Below are 21,899 nucleotides of genomic sequence, written 5' to 3'. Positions count from 1 at the left end.
TAGCGGCGCCTGTGCTCTCTCTCTGTACTGAGTCTTCCCCCATGTGCAGCGCACCCTGGAGCCCCCGGCTGGCGCGCGCGACGGGTCCGTCTCCCGTAGCGGCGCCTGTGTTCCCCTCCGGCGATGGGCTTAAACACCTGCTGCTATTGCTGACAGGGAAAGACAGGGTGAGTCACTGAGAGAGCTCCCGCGCCGCACTAGGGCTCCCACGCGCCGGCCATACTCGGTCTGCTCTGCCCTTTCCTATCAGGTTCTATAAAGGGGAGTTAACAGCAAGCTATAAGAGGAAGAGGAAGGAAAAAAAAACAAAAAAAAACTTTTACTACTGAAAGACCCTAATCTAATTTGTACGACCAGTACTCACTATTTTGGAGGATCTCCTGTGGAGAGATGCAGGTCCCTTCAATAGGGATCTTTGTCTCTCTGACCTGAAGTAGCTTTGTCCCCCCTTTATTAGGGTTACGCAGCCCCCCTGTTAGTTTTTGTCAGGAGCTCAAGTGCTCCACGTATTGTGCCTCCAGCACAATTTTTCAAACTGAGGGAGGAGGGATGTGAAGGGGGAGGAGCCGGCTGTGCAGACAATGCTAATTTAAGATTGTGCCACACCTCCGGTTCAAGGCTTCACACCCCTACTGTATAGGACTCCAGTGTCCCCTAGTGGATGAAAGAGAAACAGGGGTGTAGTATGGTATGCCGGCGGCCGGGCTCCCGGCAACCAGCATACCGGCGCCGGGATCCCGACCGCCGGCATACCGACAGCGTGGCGAGCGCAAATGAGCCCCTTGCGGGCTTGCTGCGCTCGCCACGCTGCGGGCACGGTGGCGCGCTACGTGCACCACGCAATTTATTCTCCCTCCAGGGGGGTCGTGGACCCCCACGAGGGAGAAAATCTGTCGGTATGCCGGCTGTCAGGATTCCGGCGCCAGGTGATGTGGTTAGTTTGAGGTGACCAAATACAATCACTATAGCTTACGGATTGCAATGGCATTCACGAACTACGTGGAGATTCCATTTTTACTTGTGTTAGCTCTTTGAGGCCTTTGACATTTCATTTGCCTGCGTCTAAAATCTCGATTGCAAAGTTCTATTTGGAATTTAATCAGTACCCAACGTATTTTGTGTGCAAATCGGGCAGTAAAACTGTATGCACTAAATTAAATAAAGTTATGGAAATACAAATAAAGAATTTATTTTTTTATAATCAACATTCATTATATCCCACATTTCAGTATACCCGACATTAATACTTTGTAAACGGATATCCCATATTCAGGATATTTGCAGCTCTTAGGGTTCCCATTTCGACAAACCCTAAATCAGCAAGATAAAAAGAAAATAACCCAGGTATGAGATTACATTCATATTAAAATACAAGGAAATTCACATTCACAAAAAGAGACAAAATGCAGCTTCACAGTCTGAAAATCGGGAATCGGTATTTACAAAACAAAAGTGTTCTGTACAGTGACAAGGAATGTGATATGTCCTCGTTCAGTTACACCCCAGCCTCGTTCAGTTACACCCCATCTGCCACAGAGTCCCGGCAATGCCCCCATCAGGTATCAGACATACCAGACAAGCACAAGAACTTAATAGAATTGAATCTCATTTAATGGTCAGTATAACGTGCACATGAATCATTGTGTTTGGAATATCCTTCCCTCTGCATATTTCTATTCAATATAAATACTGATTGATAAAATATCATCCATGCAGGAGTCCTGTATCCGCTAATGAATATATAAAAATAGCAAATTAACAACATCATAACCTCTGCAAACACCATATCGGATATCTGGGGATAATTTAATTTTATCCAGCAAGACAGCTCTACAGATTACTCTGAGCATGAGTAATGGATTTCAGTTAAGACATGATAAAAGAATCTCTAAATGATTATTACGCAGAAAGAAAAAAACCTACTTACAAAACAAATGTAGAAGAAAAAAAAAAAGTTACGCTATGCAGCAAGTTCATGACACAGATCCTGTTGTGCAACATTATATTTTATTAGAAGGCAATCGGTGTCTTGCTTTCTGCTGCAGAACTACAAATCCCAGCATACCGTGTCTTGCTGTTGATTGCCTGCCCTACTAAAAAGTTTTAATTTTCTCGCCACTTTGCTACTGGCAAATTCTTAAATAAACGGCTGCTACCTGTGCAACATCGTAGCGCATAAATACAACTATTCCTGCACTAATTATTTATAGCAGCTAATTAAGGTCTCCCCAATCTCTTCTGTTAATAAATAAATATACATAAATTACCTTCATATATAGGTGAAACAAAATCAAAAATCTCTTTGGGTCTTATTTTTGTAATTATTTTACCCCCCCCCCCCCTTCCACCTGTAAACTTGGAATGTTTCTAACTGCAATCGTTATATCCTTAGTGCGCAGGGGTAGACAGGAGCAGGAGACTATTACAGTAAGTGTTCCGATGACGCTTCTGTTTCTGCTTCCACCAGCCAGGAATTGCTGCGATACAGACCAAGATTTCCTGATGCCTCTATGTCCTAGCAGCCTCCTTATATCACATTATTGCAACATATATACAGCGCTCTCCATAGAAATTATTTGGTTGCCATGGGCTACAGAATCATTTGGTACTTCTTTTCTAACTAATAATCTACTGTGGTTCCCAGGATTTCAGCAATTAAGCTAATCGTTCTATGACACATTCACTTAGAAACGTATTCTAGGTACATATTTACGGATAGCTAATATGGAAGTATCTATTTCACTGGCTTGTTGCGTTTGAAAAATGTCTAAAGTTTATTAATCGCATTTTTTGCTTTGAAATAAAGTAGGACTGGTTTTACTGCGCGGCGAGTCCCGCGATCTGTACTCAGAACGTCGTCTTCATCAGGGTTAATTTCCCAGGCTCTCCAAGAAGTCACATTCCACGTTCTCCTCAAGTTCTCTCAGAACTCTGCTAGTGTCTTCTACTGGGTATTCCACTGAGATGTCCACACCGTGAGCGGCGCCAGATCCTCTTCCCTTCGCTTTAAACACAAAGCTGAGTGTCCTGAAAAATGGCATCAGTTGTGTGATCTTGGCTATGGAACGGAGATTGAGGAGCGGGAATTCTTTCCTCTTCGAGCTGCCGTCTTCAGTCACACTTTCCTGAAAATAAAGTTGGCAATAAGTACAGTCCGTGGCACAGGTGTGGTCATATATTCTACAATATAATGCTAGTTTCAGTACTACAGATGTGTCCTCATACATCTTGCCTCAATAAGCCACGTAGCGGGAGATGCTTGGCGTGAGTGAACTGACAGGTCCCGGGCAAATCTGTAAGTGTTGGGCCTAAATGCATCTTATTCGCATCGCTCAGTGAATAAGACGCACAAGCAGAGTCTGCTCATTACAATGAAATGCGGCATGCCTATATTCTGTGTGTGACCGCGGCTGTATCTGCATACAAAAGGCTACATTATTGTTTTCTAGTTACACAGAATATAGGCATTCTGCAAGCAATTTTAATCACCAGAAGCTGCTTGTGCATCCTACAGTATTTGCATCGTTTTGTGAATAAAATGCATTTTAATGGAAAAAGACGCATGAATAGACACTCGGTGCTAGAGTCATGCTGTGCTAGAAGGCTGTTTAACGTGCAGAGCGGACACATCTGTAGGTCAAACCACATTCTGCCCATAGCTGCTAAGTGTCCATCCCTGCCTCTACTGCTGCATAGGGCATGCTAGCTTCAGTACCAGGTCACACCACATTCTGCCCATAGCTGCTAAGTGTCCATCCCTGCCTCTACTGCTGCAGAGGGCATGCTAGCTTCAGTACCCGGTCACACCACATTCTGTCCATAGCTGCTAAGTGTCCACACTGCCTTTCCTGCTGCAGAGGGCATGCTAGCTTCAGTACCAGGTTCCTCCACATTCTGTCCATAGCTGCCAAGTGTCCATCCCTGCCAATCCTGCTGCATAGGGCATGCTAGATTCAGTACCCGGTTACACCACATTCTGTCCACAGCTGGTAAGAGTCCATCCCTGCCTCTCCTGCTGTAGAGGGCATGCTAGCTTCAGTATCAGGTCACACCACATTCTGCCCATAGCTGCTAAGTGTCCATCCCTACTTCTCCTGCTGCATAGGGCATGCTAGCTTCAGTACCAGGTCACACCACATTCTGTCCCTAGCTGCTAAGTGTCCATCGCTGCCTCTCCTGCTGCAGAGGGCATGCTAGCTTCAGTACCAGGTCACACCACATTCTGTCCCTAGCTGCTAAGTGTCCATCGCTGCCTCTACTGCTGCAGAGGGCATGCTAGCTTCAGTACCAGGTTCCTCTAGATTCTGTCCATAGCTGGTAAGTGTCCATCCCTGCCTCTCTCCTGCTGCATAGGGCATGCTAGCTTCAGTACCCGGTCACACCACATTCTGTCCCTAGCTGCTAAAGATCAGTGCTTTTCTAGATTGTCCGATATATTACACTTAAGGTGATTTCTCATAGTGGATGGATAAATCATTGAACTTCCTTGAACTCAACTCACACTAAGATTTGGTTTAAATGTCACATTAGGGCAAAGAATCAGGGTCAAATAAAGGATTTCTAGTGGAGGGGTTTGAAATGCTTGATTTTACAGCAAGTGTAGCCAGCCCATGAAGAGTGTATAATTAGCAAGTAACAAGCTGTATACAAAGTGCAGTGTATGTAACATATCAGATATATACAGGGCCAGTGATCACTGTAAGCTTTTATATGTGGCAGTAGGGTCTTCCCAATTTTCCTAGATGTGGGCACCATTTCACAATTCAGGTCCCAGATCTGCAGAGCATTGGTGCAAATCTGGGAGTCTGCGTGAGCGGCAGAAGAACCTAGCACTGGCACTGGAATCCCCCCCCAAGTGTGCCCATGAGTATATTCTTGCAGCCCCCAGCAGGTATCTGGTAACATGGATGTAGATACTCACCCCAAACCGCAACTTCATGAGCTCCACAATGCGAACAACATGAGGCTTACATTCTTGGTGATTTTCCACCACCTCTGCTGGGGCAACATAGGATTCGGTGTCCACTTCAGGAACAAATGCCCATCTGTACCTGTAATGCAGCCAGAATGAAGCTTAATCTATAAATAGCTGCAAATATGTATTAAATTACTCCTTTATAGCAAGATATATATATATATATATATATATATGTGTATAGCTGCCATTAGAGCTCTGACAAGACAGCTGTTGGTGTTACTAAGCATGTCAGTTATAAGCTGTAGCTGCCTCATCCCCATAGGAACACCAGGTACACGGGGTGTGATGGGCATCAGAGGCTCCAGCAATCTGATACACTTACGTACATTTGAAAGAGAGGCATCTTGTCCGGGGGAAAGGAGAGTGTCGTGTCCAGGAACTTGCAGGCAGACAGATACAGGTCCAGGCAGCTCTGCGGGATGTCAGCATAGACAGGGCCATTGCCTTCCGTCACTGCAGCCTTCTGCTTGTTGGTTTTGCTGTTCCTGCAGTAACAGTGAATTGAGAGGATATAACGTGTGGAACGTGAATTGAGCTGATGTGACATGCGGAACATGCGGAATATCCGAAGCACAGAGCCGATGTGTCATTAGTACAGTGACGGTACATTCTCTCACTTTCATGGGACCACTCTGGAATGCATCACCCAGTGTAATTTACAGATAGTCATTGTGCAATGTCATTTGTGAATACACAGCAGAGACGGTGTGACAGCCACTGTTACTACAGAAGGTAATTGCTATTTGTGTCCAACAGAACAGAACAGTCGCAATCCCATTCAAACAATTACGGTGGAATCAATCAAATCTTACTTTGCTGTTGTCTCCTCTTCCATCAGGTCATCCTGAAGTTGAACAAATGCATGTATCTGAAAAGGGAACACACTTGCTTAGACTTTCCATGTTACAGTCACTGCATGTGTCACACTGACTGTCTGAGAACATCACTACTGCCCAGACACGGCAAATAAAACCGATAATGGTGACATTAAGGGACCAATGGGTGTGCCCATAGCAGTGCCTAGTTTCTGAGTTCTTTCGATTTTGTGATTATTTTATTCTAATAGGGCAGGAGCACTACGTCACACCTGAACACCGCTACATTCTCTAACCGCACAACTCCCCGCCGCTTCTGTTCTATCATCTCTCATGTTTTCTGTAGACACCACTTTTTTTTTTTAGAAAAGAACCCAGAACGTTTTTAGCATTTTAGGTGTCATTACTCCTTAATTATTTCCTAAAGTGTTGTCATTTGTAGCCCATATACTATTTTAATAGCTCTTGTTTGAATGGATTCTAGTTTATTAATGTATTTTTTGGAACTGGAAGCTCCAGAACTGAACATGCAACTCTACTTGATATCAGGTGTTCCTGGTGGCCAGCATATGTGGGTTCTCATTCTGAAAGTGACAATATTACTGCAGATGTAAAACCTACTGTAATTGGCAGATGATTGCCTTGATGCAGTTGTTTAGTCGTTTGCAAACAGGTGCCTAACTGCTGTTGGGCAGAACCACCAGATGACAATTGGGTATATGTAATAGTTTCTGGAAGCGACGTGACTTTGATGATATACAGTACCTGCTAAATTTGTTTTAAGGCAAAACTGAACTGCATTAAATTTAGCAACTGTATCTCCGACATCATGCAGGTATCAACAAATCAGAACCAATCACCTATTTCCCAATATGTATGTTGGATTTGGCCAGCTCAGTAAAGCCTGAAAATAAAAGGGCAGAAAGAGAGGTAGCAGAAACACCGCCCAAAGGGCCTAATTCAGTAAGGATTGCTGCAGAATTTGCAATCCTTTTGTTCGCATGCTGGGGGCCGCCCATCGCAGGGCAAGGCCGCCCAGCATGCTGACCGCCGCCTCCCCCCTTCATCAAGCAGAAATTGCGATTGCATTGCAATTTCTGCTTTATAGCAGAAATTAAGGTTGCCTCCTGCCGGCGCAGCTAAGCTGGGGACCCGCTGTCATCGTTACGATCGCGGTGGCTTCCGTGTGACGTCACGCAGCCGCCGTGACCACGGCCCCAGCACGCCCGCTTTCGAGCTGACACATCCCCCGTTTCCAAGCCACACCCCCGTAATGCTCCACCTCTGCCTAGGAAATGGAGCGTTGCCGCCCCCGCTTCCTCCGATTGACAGGCAGAGGCGTTCGCATTTTCTGCGGGGTGCCCACAGAAAGTGCGGGCACATGCGCAAGATGGGTGCTGCACATGCACCTACAGGGCGAACGCAATCATTCCAGTTGGATCGCGATCTGCGATCCAACTTGAATTAGCCCCTAAGTCTGTCCGGCTGTCCCTGTAATAAATTATAAATGGCTCTGTTCACACTGGTTTGAAATGTCAGTGCAAGTTTTTCCAAATTGTACAGCACTACCTTATATGTTGGTGCTTTATAATTCATACATAATCATTTGAATAAGATGCAGCGGGTTCAGGGTATGGTTCTACTCTCACCAGCTCTGTCACCATAATTGGCCATAATGAAGTAAGATGCTGTGGAGATATCCTCAGTAACAAGACACGGAAAAACAGGAACATTTGTGCGGCCATGATGGGTGTCTGTCCAACGCGGATGTTCTCCGTCAGGCGCTCTGCATACAGAACACAAACTTGCTGTTATACAATAACCATGGTTTCTACATGTATCAATCAACAGATTTATTTGGTCTGATACTGCAAGGTCCACACAGCATAGATGCTCTTACTATGCTAGCAAGAAAATAATTCAGCATGATTGGGTGTAACAAAGAAAGACATTTACATTGTAAGCTTCTCATCAGCTGCACAAAGGCCCTCATTCCGAGTTGTTCGCTCGCTAGCTGCTTTTAGCAGCATTGCACACGCTAAGCCGCCGCCTACTGGGAGTGAATCTTAGCATAGCAGAATTGCGAACGAAAGATTAGCAGAATTGCGAATAGAAATTTCTTTGCAGTTTCTGAGTAGCTCGAGACTTACTCCTCCACTGCGATCAGTTCAGTTAGTTTCGTTCCTGGTTTGACGTCACAAACACACCCAGCGTTCGCCCAGACACTCCTCCGTTTCTCCAGCCACTCCCGCGTTTTCCCCCTGAAACGCCTGCATTTTTCCGCACACTCCCATAAAACGGACAGTTTCCGCCCAGAAACACCCACTTTCTGTCAATCACACTCCGATCACCAGAACGATGAAAAATCTTCGTTAGGCCGTGAGTAAAATACCAAACTTTTGTGCTAATTTACTTGGCGCAGGCGCACTGCGAACATTGCGCATGCGCAGTTTGCGACTAATCGCTCCGTTGCGAAAAAAATCTAACGAGCAAACAACTCAGAATGAGGGCCAAAGTGAGAGTTATAATGTACCGCACTTGGCGTCCCAGCTGTGAGAGCGATCACGATTGGTGCTGAGCTCCACTGTAATACTAATACACCATATTGGTGTTTTACGGTTACCATAACCCCTCCGATTGGTTGGTATACGTCGGGAGAATATACAGGGTGATTCAAAAGTCGCAGTACACCCTTTTGTTTCAAAACTGTGCAGGAAATGGGAAAACTGACTTAGATTCAAGATGGACGATTTCAAGATGGCGCCCATGTTCGGTACATACCCTAAAAGATAGCCCACCTCACCCATACCTTACTGGAGTATTCAGTTTTCCCATTTCCTGCACAGTTTTTGAAACAATAGGGTGTACTGCGACATTTGAATTACCCTGTATATCCCACGTTACTAGCACACAGGCATATGTACAGGATCTGTGGCCAAGCAGGATTACTGCCGATACATTAGCACTGTTTCAGGGCTGCTGGCTAAACTGAGTCTCCGGTCTCAGGTATGACTGAGATGGAGGCCTTGATGTCTAAAATTGCTGCTGAACGTGTGTCAAATATTATCAGCTATTACTAAATGTCAGCCCTCATTAACAGACACTGTTACTGGGAGCTGGCAGCTGAAATACAGTGACTTTTATTTGCCGTGAAGTAGAAAGGTGCACCTGGAGGAACCTGCTGCAACACTTGGAACCCGTAATGCCGTCTTTAAGAAAACACTTGGTAAAGATGGAAGGGAAAGAAGAGGACTCGAAAATCTTCTATGACGCGAAAAATGTCAGAATTATTGGTTTGCCAGAAAGGAAAATAGTGGATCACACTAAGGGGCTCATTTATCAACGAATAATAAAACTCGTTGCGTATGATAAATGGTGCTCCAGCCAATCAGCTCCCAACTGTCCTGTGTTCAGCTCCTTTCATGTGTTCAGCGCCCAACTGTCCTGTGTGCAGCTCCCAACTGTCCTGTGTGCAGCTCCTTTCATGTGTGCAGCTCCTTTCATGTGTTCAGCTCCCAACTGTCCTGTGTGCGGCTCCCAACTGTCCTGTGTGCGGCTCCCAACTGTCCTGTGTGCGGCTCCCAACTGTCCTGTGTGCGGCTCCCAACTGTCCAGTGTGCGGCTCCCAACTGTCCAGTGTGCGGCTCCCAACTGTCCAGTGTGCGGCTCCCAACTGTCCTGTGTGCAGTCCCCAACTGTCCTGTGTGCAGTCCCCAACTGTCCTGTGTGCGGCTCCCAACTGTCCTGTGTGCGGCTCCTTTCATGTGTGCGGCTCCCAACTGTCCTGTGTGCAGCTCCTTTCATGTGTGCAGCTCCCAAATGTCCTGTGTGCAGCTCCCAACTGTCCTGTGTGCAGCTCCCAACTGTCATGTGTTCATATTCCTGGATCTGTCAGATATCAGTACAAGCTGTAGCTGTTGGAATCATTCCATTTCTATATATTATTATTTATATTACAGTAACTCACATATTTCAGTGTATATAGTTTAACTCACTCTCTCATTTAAGAAGAAATTACTACTGCCAGATACTATTCTTTCAGAATGAGAATGCTATAAACTAGGCCAAAGCCTCACGCAAACTGCACGCAACGCCAATGTTCATGTAGTTAAGCGATTATTTGCAACAGAACCCTATGGCGCACATGTTACCCTGAGTGCGCACAGACAGGTGCTCTTGCGATCAGCACAGGCAGTACTAGAAATGGGGCGATAAAATGATGGCCGTTCCTGGGTGGTGGTTGGGAGGTGGCCTGAAGTGAACGCAACGCTCTCATGGACGTGTTATGCAAGTGTCGCAGGCGTGTCAGCAGCCATACTCAGATGGAGAGAGTGCACATGCCATAGAGGAGGTACAAGTGCCAATGATAAGCGCCCAATGGTGGCATGGAAAGCTGAAGATTGCATTTGAATATCATCACTGCCGTGACTCCAGCAACAGACGCAAGAACAAACGCAGCAGCAGCGCCCACCTCTATCTCAGGCCCTGTATGTGTCTCCTTTATCCATCTACCAGACCTGCTAAATAAACTCTAGTTCCAGCTCCAGTCTCTTTGTCAGATCACGGTGTGTTACCCTCTTCCCTTAAGAGATTCCCACATAACAGAAATGGTCCTGCAATAAATAAGACTTGAGGTGAAAAAATTTGTACCCTAGGTGTTAAAGTTGATATTGAAAAATCAGGATTTTAATTACCTGCCGGTAAATCCTTTTCTCGTAGTCTGTAGAGGATACTGGGGTTCCATTTAGTACCATGGGGTATAGATGGGTCCACTAGGAGCCATGGGCACTTTAAGAATTTGATAGTGTGGGCTGGCTCCTCCCTCTATACCCCTCCTACCAGACTTAGTCTAGGAAACTGTGCCCGAGGAGACGGACATACTTTGAGAGAAGGATAGATCAAGATAGTGGTGAGATTCCGAACCAGCACACACAAAACAGAGAAAAACTATGCTAACCCAACTTTAAACAGGAACAGCAACGGCTGATCTAACAATACTTAACCAAGTCACAGTGCAGGAAAAACTAAGCACCGGGCGGGCGCCCAGTATCCTCTACAGACTACGAGAAAAGGATTTACCGGTAGGTAAATTAAAATCCTATTTTCCCTTACGTCCTAGAGGATACTGGGGTTCCATTAAGTACCATGGGGATGTACCAAAGCTCCCAAACCGGGTGGGAGAGTGCTGAGGTTCCTGCAGAACTGAATGACTAAACTGAAGGTCCTCAGAGGCCAAAGTATCGAACTTGTATAACTTAGCAAACGTGTTCGAACCACACCAAGTAGCCGCTCGGCAGAGCTGTAAAGCCGAGACATCCCAGGCAGCCGCCCAGGAAGAACCCGCGACCTAGTAGAGTGGGCCTGTACAGATCTTTGAACCGGCAAACCTGCCGTGGAATAAGCATGCTGGATAGTGAGCCTGATAACAGCGTGCAATTGTCTGCTTTGAAGCAACACACCCAATTTTATTGGGATTACATGAATGAACAGCGAGTCGGATTTCCTGTGACGAGCTGTCCTCTTTACGTATACCTTCAAAGCCCTCACAACATCCAACGACTTTGAAGTAGCGGAAGTGTCGGTGATAACCGGAACTACAATAGGTTGGTTGATGTGAAACGCAGATACCACTTTCGGAAGAAATTGCTGACAAGTTCTGAGTTCAGCTCTGTCCTCATGGAAAATTAAATAGGGGCTCTTGTGAGACAAAGCCCCAGCTCTGACACAGGTCCTGCTGAAGCCAAGGCCAACAGTGTGACGGTCTTCCACGCAAGATATTTTACGTCCTGTAATGGTTCAAACCAGTCCGATTTGGAGGAACTGCAGCACCAAATCGAGATCCCAAGGTGTCGTGGGAGGCACAAACGGAGAGCCCCTTTCAAAAACGTCTGAACCTCAGGGAGAGAATCCAATTGTTTCTGAAAGAAAATGGACAAGGCCGAAATCTGGACTTTTATGGAGCCCAGTCGTAGGCCCACATCCACACCTGCCTGCAGAAAAAGCAGGAAATGTCCAGGTGAAATTCCACCGCAGAATAAGTTCTGCTCTCACACCAAGAGACGATGGTAATGTTTAGACGTTACTCCCTTCCTTGCTTGGATCATAGTTGGGATAACTTTGTTAGGGATCCCTCTTCTGGCTAGAATCAGTCGCTCATCTTCCATGCCGTCAAAGTATCCGCGGTAAGTCCTGATAGACGAACGGGCCCTGTTGCAGAAAATCCTCGCTAAGAGGTAGAGGCCACAGATCTTTGAGGAGAATCTCCAGAAGGTCCGTTACCATGCCCTTCTTGGCCAGTCCGGAGCAATGAGTATTGCTTGAACCTTTTCTCTTTTTATTCTTTTGAGAATTCTTGGGATCAGAGGAAGTAGAGGAAACATGGACACCATCTAATAGATCCATGGAGTCGTCACAGCGTCTACCGCCACTGCCTGTGGGTCTCTCGACCTGGAACAATACCGCTTGAGCTTCTTGTTGAGACGAGAGGCCATCATGTCGATTTGTGGATATCCCCACCGACGTGGCAAGCACCTGCACACTTCTGGGTGAAGGCCCCACTCCCCCGGCTGCAGGTCGTGTCTGCTGAGGAAGTCTGCTTCCCAGTTGTCTACTCCTAAAATAAAGACCGCTGACAACGCCACAGCATTTTTTTCTGTACCAGAGGAGAATTCTTGACACCTCTGACATTGCTGCTCTGCTTTTCGTTCCGCCCTATCGGTTTATGTACGTCACTGCCGTCACGTTGTCCAACTGGACCTGAATGGCACAATCGTGAAGAAGATAAGAGGCCTGCAGAAGGGCGTTTTATATGGCCCTGAGTTCCAGAATGTTAATTGGAAGGATGACTTCCTGACTTGACCATCTTCCTTGAAACTGCACCCCCTGGGTTGACTGCTCCCCAACCTCTGAGGCTTGCATCCGTGGTTAACAGGATCCAGTCCTGAATTCCGAACCTCCGACCCTCTTCGAGGGGAGGAATCTGTAGCCACCACAGAAGATAGACCCTGGCTTCTAGCGACAGACGGATCCTCTGGTGCATGTGAAGATGCGATCCAAACCATTTGTCCAACAGATCGAGCTGGAAGGGTCTTGCGTGAAACCTTCCGTATTGAAGCGCCTCGTAAGAGGCCACCAATTTCCCCAGAAGGCGAATGCATAGATGCACAGATATCCGGGTTTACTTCAGGACATCCCGAACCATCAACTGGATTACCAATGCCTTTTTGAACGGAAGGAACACTTTCTGTGACTCCGTGTCCAGTATCATTCCCAGGAATGGGAGCCTCAGTGTTGGCTCTAGGTGAGATTTCGGAAGGTTCAGAATCCACCCGTGATCCTGGAGAAGTTTGGTTGAGAGACCAATGCTGTCCAGCAACCTCTCCCTGGACGGCGCCTTTATCAGAAGATCGTTCAGGTACGGAATTCTGTTCACTCCCTGCTTGAGTATAAACATCATCTCTGCCATCACTTTGGTGAACACCCTCGGTGCCGTGGAGAGACCAAATGGCAGGACCTGGAACTAGTAGTGACAGTCCTGCAGTGCAAATCGTAGATAAGCCTGATGAGGCGGCCAGATCGGAATGTGAAGGTACGCATCCTTGATATCCAGAGACACTAGGAATTCCCCTTTCTCCAGACCTGAGATTACCGCTCTCAGAGACTCCATCTCGAACTTGAACACTCTTAAGAATGGGTTCAAGGAGTTGAGGTTCAGAATAGGTCGTACCGAACCGTCGGGTTTCGGTACTACAAACAAGTTGGAATAGTACCTCTTGTTGTGCAGATGAGGTGAAACTGGAACAATAACTCGAGTCTGCACCAGTTTTTGGATGGTCTGCTGTAAAATTATACATGCCTCTTGTGAAGCAGGTAAGCCTGATTTGAAGAATCTGTGAGGTGGGAGCTCTTGGAACTCCAGTCTGTAGCCCTGGGAAATAAGATCTATTACCCAGGGATCCCGGTACAAACTTGACCAGATGTGACTGAAGAATTTTAGTCGGGCTCCCACGTGACAGTCCTCCAGGCATCGTGGTCCACCATCATGCTGAAGGCTTTGAGGAAGCAGAGCCTGAACTGTTCTTGAGCACCTGCAGTTGCTGGTTTGCTAGGTTTACCTCTCGCACCTCTGGAGGCCGTAGAAACACCTCTGGATTTGCCCTTAAACTTGGCTGTCCGAAAGGACTGTAAATTTGAAGCTGAGTAAGCCTTCCTGGCTGGGGGAACTGCGATAGGAAGATACGTAGACTTACCCGCAGTAGCTTTAGAGATCCATTTTGTCTAGTTCATCTCCAAACAAGGCCTCTCTTGTGAATGGTAGGCCTTCCACACCTTTCCTGGAGTCCGCATCAGCAGTCAACTGGTGTAGCCACAAGATCCTGCGTGCTGACACTACCACAGCGGTGGTGTGTGCATTAAGCAAGCCAATCGTTTTTATGGCTTCCACCATAAAGTTTGCAGAGTCCTGTATATGCTGCAAGAGTAAAACAACATTCCCCCTAGACAAGGAATCTAACCCCTCAATTAGGTTACCTGACCATTTCGCAATGTCTTTTGTGATCCACACACATGCAATAGTGGATCTTTGGGCCACCCCAGCAGCTGTGTACAATGATTAGTACACAGCTGCTTATGTAGTCTCAATTTTACGATCAGCCATGTCTTTCAGGGAGGCTGCACCAGGGACAGGCAATACAATTTTTCGTGACAGCCTAGAGACTGATGCGTCCACTATCGGTGGATTTTCCCATTTTTTCCTATCCTCCAGAGAAAAAGGAAAAGATGAGAGCAACCTTTTAGGGATTTTAAATTTCTTATCAGGATTAACCCATGGTTCTTCAAACAGGGTATTCAATTTCTTTGACGCAGGAAAAGTGACTGAGGACTTCTTTTTTACATTAAAATAAGATTTCTCACACTCCTCTGACACCTTATCTGCAGAACATCTCAGATAGCATCTATAAGAGCCTCTATTCTGTGTGACAGAGTAGCATCCCCCCCTCCAAATCCACCTCACCCTCCTCCACGTCTGACCCGTCAGCGTCAGACTGCAGGATATGGGCTAGAGATCGTTTTTGCGGACAAATGGGAGGGGATTGAGACGCTGGTTTGGGGACTGAGTCTCTATTCATAAACTCATGCACAGTCTGTCTAAAGTATTGCATCTCTTTCTCATTGCGGGATAGTTTTGTAGAAATATGAGATCATTCCCTTAATGGAAGTGAGCCCCCTGGTGAAGAGGAATACTCCGCTGTACAAGAAACACACTCTTTGCCTGACATAATGTAAATGTGACTACACACACACACACACACACACACACACACACACACACACACACACACACACACACACAAAGGTTAAGTACAATTAACCTACAAAGAGACCTTCAGGGAGACACAGAGTTATTTGGTGCCAGCCCCCACCACGCACTTATCGCTAATGCCAAGCTTAGCCGAGTCGCAAACTAAGTGCCCTGATAGGGGACTTAGTACACTAATAAACTCTCCCCCCCTGCTATGACCCCCTGTTACTGCTGAGGTAATCTGGAGTCTCTACAGTGGAGCTGTGCGTTCCTGTCAGTCAGCGACTGTGTCCACGGCAGAGGGAAAATGGCACTGGTGAGCTGCTGGATCCGCTCATAGTAAAGGCCACGCCCCTTCAATGGAGCGGGGTCTTCCTGCTTTTTTTATACCGGCTGAGGTAATCTGGTGCTTACAATGGAGAGAAAACTGTTTTAAGGCTGTTTTTGCCAGTGTGGGTACTGTGTGCAGTGTACTGAGATGCAGTTGTGTACTGTGTCTGGAGACGCATTCCGCCCCGGTTAGAAGCCGTGCATCTCTGTACCCTCGTGCCGCCATAATTGCCAACCAGCCCTGCCTGAAAATAACAAACATATAAAATAAATGCAAAAAACTTCAGGCTGCGGGAAACGTTAGGCTGCGGGAAGGGGGTGTTAGGGTTAGGCACCACTGGGGAGGGTTAGGCTGTGGGGGAAGGGTTAGGCACCACTGGGGAGGGTTAGGCTGCGGGGGAAGGGTTAGGCACCACTGGGGAGGGTTAGGCTGCGGGGGAAGGGTTAGGCACCACTGGGGAGGGTTAGGCTGCGGGGGAAGGGTTAGGCACCAGTGGGGAGGGTTAGGCTGTGGGGGGAAGGGTTAGGCACCACTGGGGAGGGTGGGGGGGCAGGGTTAGGCTGCGGGAAGGGGGTGTTTGGATTAGGCAGCACCAGGGAGGGTTAGGCTGTGGGGGAGTGTGTGTGTGTGTGTGGGGGGGGGGGGGGGGGGGCAGGGTTAGGCTGCGGGAAGGGGGTGTTAGGATTAGGCAGCACCAGGGAGGGTTAGGCTGCGGTTGGGTGGGGGGTTTAGGATCGGGCTGCAGGGAGTGAGGGTTAGGGAGGTAAGAGGTTAGTCTTAGTATACCTATTAGGTGTTGGGATCCTGCGTGTCAGGATTACGGTGTCAGTATTCTGACCGTCGGCATCCCAAGCCCCAGGATCCCAATACCATCTTGTTTTTTTACTTTTCCAACCTATTCACTGACTGTTGTTTTCAGCAACCCCTTAAAGTGTAATTACTGCAGGTATGATGGTGTCAGTGACATGCGGGGAGGCACTGGCTAAAGTGAGCAGCCACACCTGTACATACACGGAAATGGGGAAGTTATTTCCCGGAACAGCCAGAGAGGTGACATGTCTCTTATCTACGACGGGAGGCGTTATACTAGGCCCTGGAATTACACCCACAGTACACACCTATAACAGAGACATAAACATGATCTGTGACCGCAATCAGTCCAGCTCAGGATAGTTAATAATAAAGAACCATTCCGTCCGATGTAACCCAAGGGGCAGCTACCGTCTAATCACATCTGCCTGATTGACAGGGGTGTGCTTTGATGTCAATGAGGCAGATGCGCTGGTGCCGCTTTTCAGCAGTTTTTCAATACACTTTTACTACACTCCGCTTGGCCCCTCCCCCTGCTTCAGCCACTTTATTATTGTCGGTGGGCGGCTCTCGCTGCCTCCCGTAGAGATGTGGATGATTTTCTGCCTCCCCTGACTGCACGTCTCTGGATTTCATGGTGACGTCACTGATTGTGGTTCTTCACGTTGCCCAGTTATTATTGTGTACGCTGCAGTAACACCAAGTACAGTTGGCGCTCTACCACGCTACTGAACCAGGAGAGGAGCTACCGGTGATTCCTGTGCCCTGAGCTGTCAGATCACGGGGGAGGGTAAGTACCTTGTATCAGGGGCAGGTACAAGTGATACTGGTCCAGTTCTCCGCTGAACACGGCAAAGCCCTGACGTTTCAGCAACATGGCCTTCTGCTCGCTGCTGGGGTACAGCTTCAGGGAGCTGCTCGGCATGTCTAGGAAGAAAAACAAGTGCGGGTATAAATGTAAACATAACTGCTATAGGCATCAGGAAGGGATAAGCGAGTACCAGCACCAGGAATGGTCTACGTACAACGATAGGCGTACAACCTCGGGTGTTCAGGCCTGTACCATGTCATACAGAATGATACTAATTAGTAGACACTGTGGTTATGGATATTCTGAATCCGCAGCAGACGGCGCTGTTGCGGTCACTGGGAATATTGCATGCTCACTTTTAAAAGCCTGATATTCTCAGCCGCCATGTAAGTACGCAATGCTATAAATACTTATTGTCATTTTTAGAGCCATAAGTTAATTTGGCAAGGAGTTATGTCCGCCGGTCGCTATACCGATGTCGGGATCCCGAACAGTTAACAGCCCACCAGACAGCATTCGGCCAACAGGGACTATTACCACTCGTGGGTGTCCACAACAAGCAGAGAGTGGGAATAGAACCTGTGGCAAGCGCAACGTGCCCGCAAGGGGCTTTGCTGCGCTGCCCCCCCCAACCGGGATCCAGACGTCGGTATGGTCACCCAAACCCAATCCGTTAATTTGACACTAACTCATCTCCTTATTTATGTGAGCTTATAAATATAGCCAGAAGCGTACTTACTCATCAGATCCTTAAACATGGTTTTCTCGTGGGTCAAAAGATGATCGATGATTGATTTCCAGCTAAACAGCAAGGACACAAGAATAAAACGTCCCTTTTAGTTCAGATATACAAATATGTAATGAGGACAGAGTAACAATGTGCTGCATGAAAACGCCACCAGAGGTCATCAGCCTGTTGTAATCCGACCAATGAAATCTGAAATCTGATTGGACGCTGTAGGCTAAGCTGGCCAGACGAGTCGACTAGTGTATTAAAACGAGAGTTAAGAACCCGGCTTTTGGACAACCAGCTTCAACAAGTTCTAAAACAATGTAATCACTACCATATACAGTATAACTGAAGATGAAACAAGGATGAAAGGTGATCCTAGAAACATGGAGGCAAATTTACTAAACGTCAGTTTATCAAAGCAGCCAATCACGGAGGCTAGGGCCGATGGTTCTAAAACAGCAACAGGTATTAATGCTAGACCAGCCTGATTTAGCATTCATTCCTATTGCTAGAACCGCCTGTTAGTAAATATACCCCATGGGTGCAAATCTGTCGTGTTCTTACTGAATGCAAGATGTGTCCATCTGGAAAAATCCTGTGTCCATGTACAAGTCCAGGACCTCCTTCTTCCAGGCTCGCTTGGTGTAGGCGTACCCACTGAGACTGCTGAGGACCTGGGCACCAGCACGGAAGCTGGGGGCATTGTATGCGCTATCAACGGAGAGAGGTGTTCATAGAAATACATCATATCAATATTCATTTACAGCAATGCACTCAACACAGACCATGTATAATAAGTCCAGCCTGCAGAAGTGTCTCCATACAGTATCCGGACTATGGGTCGACACCCATTGGTCGACAGTGGCTAGGTCGACACTAGAAATAGGGTAACATGAGTTTTTCACATTTTTTTTCTGGACTTTTTCATACTTTACGATCCACTAATTGGTGTTGCTGGTCACTTGACGGAGAAAACGACACCAAAAAAACTCATGTTGACCTAATGGCCGTGTCAACCTATTTCTAGTATCGACCTAGCCACTGTTGACCAATGGGTGTCGACCTAATGTGTGTCAACCTAATTGGTGGTGACCCCGAGTCCCATAACCCCTCATACATGTAGCCTCAATACGCCATGCAGCGGGCGATGCCCGTCGCGAGTAAGCCGCCAGGTCCCGAGCCGTTCTGCTAACGTTGGGTATTCTGGGTCTTATTCACCACGCACTGCGGCTAGGATGCACATGGACTGTGCTGATTACTGTGATATAGGACACTTGTATATTGTGTGTGAATGAGTCTGTACACAGAATAGAACTGCGGCTGCTGCATTGTAGCACTCAGTATACAGATTCAGAGACTGAGAGAAGGAAGGCTGCCACTCACATGCATCAGACACTTCCTTCCTACTGTATCTATTGCAGAACATAGACAATGGGCCTGCAAGGTTCTCAAATGGTTGATAACAGTAGACAGTCACTTGTACTCATGCTGACAGAACAAATTATAAACTAATCAATTAATTTCATCAATTTTTATTAATAGTGTAGGACAATCAATACGAGTGAGCACCAACGGATCCAGTATGATCATATGTGGTGGCTCTGGAGGAGGTGTAACAAGCCTTAGAGAGGGATAAAGTTACCCAAAGCAACTAATCAGGTTCTGTCATTTATCTAGAACAGTCATTCAAATGACAGAAGCTTATTGGTGCTTTGGGAAACTTCTCCACTTTCTCTCTCTCCTGGGCTTAATACATCTCCACTTAAATCTATTTATGATCTGATCTGGAAAATGTTAAGATGAGACCAGAAATCAATCAGAAAAGTCCAATGACCCTACAGTAGTTCAGTACAGTACAGTAGTTTACCTTTAAAAATCATATAATGGTAAATTAATATCAAATCGAGTAGTATTCAAGGCTTAGGGGGCACATATTTGTGTCACATGACCCTTTCGTCTCATACAGGCAGTTATGTGTAATTCCACCCCTTTGTCACACAGTCCCCCCATTAATGTTGGGTAGAAACTACCATTACTCTTAGTGAATACTAACAGTCTTAGAGAGGCCATTAGTGGCTGTGAAGACCGCCTGCGTTACCTGTGGTTTCGCAGATAAGGAAACACGTAGTACAAAAGACGAGATATTAAGGGAACCGCTTTCTCCTTCTCATCACTTCTGTAGACCATGTCCAGGAGAGTGGCCAAGACCTGTAAGGAAAGGTATGGGTGAGACCCCCAAAAGGCACATCATTATCAGAAATAGTGGAGGGAACGAATCCCAAAATGCAGTTTACTAGGAACCAGTGACATCCGGGCAGGACTGGGCATTAGGCATGGTAGGCAGATTAGGGTCTGCAAGGAACACGTATCAATCTCATTCTCTTTCAACAGCTAAGAAGAACCAACCCAGAAGATGGGGCCAATGTACTATATTCTGCTCTGTAACAAAACTGGCAATACCGCAACATGTTCTGAGTGTAAAACTATTATAATGTACTGAACTTAAGAAGCCAAAGCTTGCATGGTTACAGGTCTCAGATAATTCCATCCGTAAGTGTCATTACTGGTTTATAGTGAACGGATAGCGTGCATGCTCCTGACAACTAGCTCGGTCTACAGCAGACAGAGAGGGGAGGAGGGGTGCTTTTTCCCTCCTGGATTTCCCCCCAGCACACTAAAATTACCTGTAACCATGTCTGAACTTATCTGGTAATAGAAATTCAGAGAATTAGTCACACGTTTGCAAACGCATGTTTAGCTGCTGAGCCACTTCACGGCTTCTCTGATATCAGCAGTCCTAACACTACATAATAGCAGTGCCCACATAGGGCCAAGTAATTTGTCACAGTAGGCCTCATGATAAAGGCTACTACTAAAACACATCCAGACAGAGAGCTAACTTACCCGGGAGCCACCCCCAGGATCTCCCATTAGCACTACAAGGAACAGCATGCCTTCCAAATACTGCTCCCATTCAATGCCTTTCTCACACAGCAGACAAACAATGGCAATTGCTCTATCATTCCTGGAGATAATTATATATCAGGTGCTAGAAAGGGGAGAGGTCACAGACAAATAGCAGAGAGAGAGGGGAAATGCTCCCCCCCCCCCCCCACCTCCTTCTGTATAACCCCCCAGCACACTAAAATTACCTGTAACCATACCTGAACCTATCTGGTAATAGAAATTCAGAGAATGGGTCACATAAGGCCATGTAATTTGTCACAGTAGGCCTAATGATAGAGGCTATTATTAAAACACAGCCAGACAGAGAGCTAACTTACCCGGGAGCCACCCCCAGGATCTCCCATTAGCACTACAAGGAACAGCATGCCTTCCAAATACTGCTCCTGGGGGGATATCAAGGATGGGGGGGGGTGGTGGGGAGCACCCCCCCCTCTCTGTCTGCTGTTTGTCTGTGACGCCTCCCACTTTCTAGCACCTGATATATAATTATCTCCAGGAATGACCGAGCAACTGCCATTGTTCGTTAACTAGCTCAGTCTAGAAGGTGGTTGCCTCTATTATCTACGATACACATTTGTTGAAGTTATAGTATTCCTTGCTGAGGATTTGTGGTCACTTACCATTAAGTCCTTTTCACTGAATCGGGCTGGGGGACACTAGACCATGAGGTTGCAGGTTGGGACTGCAGGAGGTGGCACTTAAGCATTTAACTGCAACTTTAAACCTAAGCTCCTCCCCCATGCAACCCCAGCATGCCAGTACTACTTTAAAAGAGTCTGGTAAGGAGTAGCAGTAACCCAGTGAAACTGTTAGAACAATAAAACAATTCAGTAGTAATAAGACGACAAAGAAACAAAACCCGAACGACTGACGTGAGGGAGGGAACGCAGTGTCCCCCTGCCTGATGCAACGCTCAAGTTGCCTGACCAGAAAACACACCCAAAGTGGGTGTCGCTGGAGGTTAAAACATGAAGATTGTAAAAATTAACAAACGTGTGGACAGGGGACCAAGTAGCTTCACAATAGACCTGTTCCACCAAAGCCCTGTGTTGTGCCACCAAGGAGGTCGTGCCCTAGTGAAATGCGCTGACACCTGGTCTGGTGCCAGTTGCCCTGCACTAGAATAGGCTCTAGTGATAAAGGAGTGACTACA

General features: G+C 46.9%; 1 protein-coding gene across 4 annotated transcripts in view; it reads right to left on the bottom strand.

The window, feature by feature from the left end:
* Nucleotides 1-1,173: 1,173 nt before the first annotated feature.
* DOP1B (DOP1 leucine zipper like protein B) overlaps nt 1,174-21,899 on the bottom strand; it is a 153,623-nt gene continuing 132,897 nt past the window's right edge. For all 4 annotated transcript variants that reach the window (XM_063956539.1, XM_063956536.1, XM_063956537.1 and 1 more), the window contains exons 29-37: nt 19,878-19,987; nt 18,344-18,490; nt 17,786-17,847; nt 17,034-17,162; nt 7,443-7,579; nt 5,791-5,846; nt 5,305-5,463; nt 4,922-5,051; nt 1,174-3,125 (exon numbers count right to left, since the gene is read on the bottom strand). In XM_063956539.1, the coding sequence (XP_063812609.1) occupies nt 2,871-3,125; nt 4,922-5,051; nt 5,305-5,463; nt 5,791-5,846; nt 7,443-7,579; nt 17,034-17,162; nt 17,786-17,847; nt 18,344-18,490; nt 19,878-19,987 (1,185 nt within the window). In that variant the 3' untranslated portion in view covers nt 1,174-2,870. The remainder of the gene's footprint in view (nt 3,126-4,921; nt 5,052-5,304; nt 5,464-5,790; nt 5,847-7,442; nt 7,580-17,033; nt 17,163-17,785; nt 17,848-18,343; nt 18,491-19,877; nt 19,988-21,899) is intronic.

Source organism: Pseudophryne corroboree, chromosome 2, assembly GCF_028390025.1.
Source record: "Pseudophryne corroboree isolate aPseCor3 chromosome 2, aPseCor3.hap2, whole genome shotgun sequence".
NCBI classification, from domain to species: domain Eukaryota; kingdom Metazoa; phylum Chordata; class Amphibia; order Anura; family Myobatrachidae; genus Pseudophryne; species Pseudophryne corroboree.
Note: the sequence above shows the minus strand (reverse complement) of the source record. Positions and strands in the feature narration are given on the sequence as shown.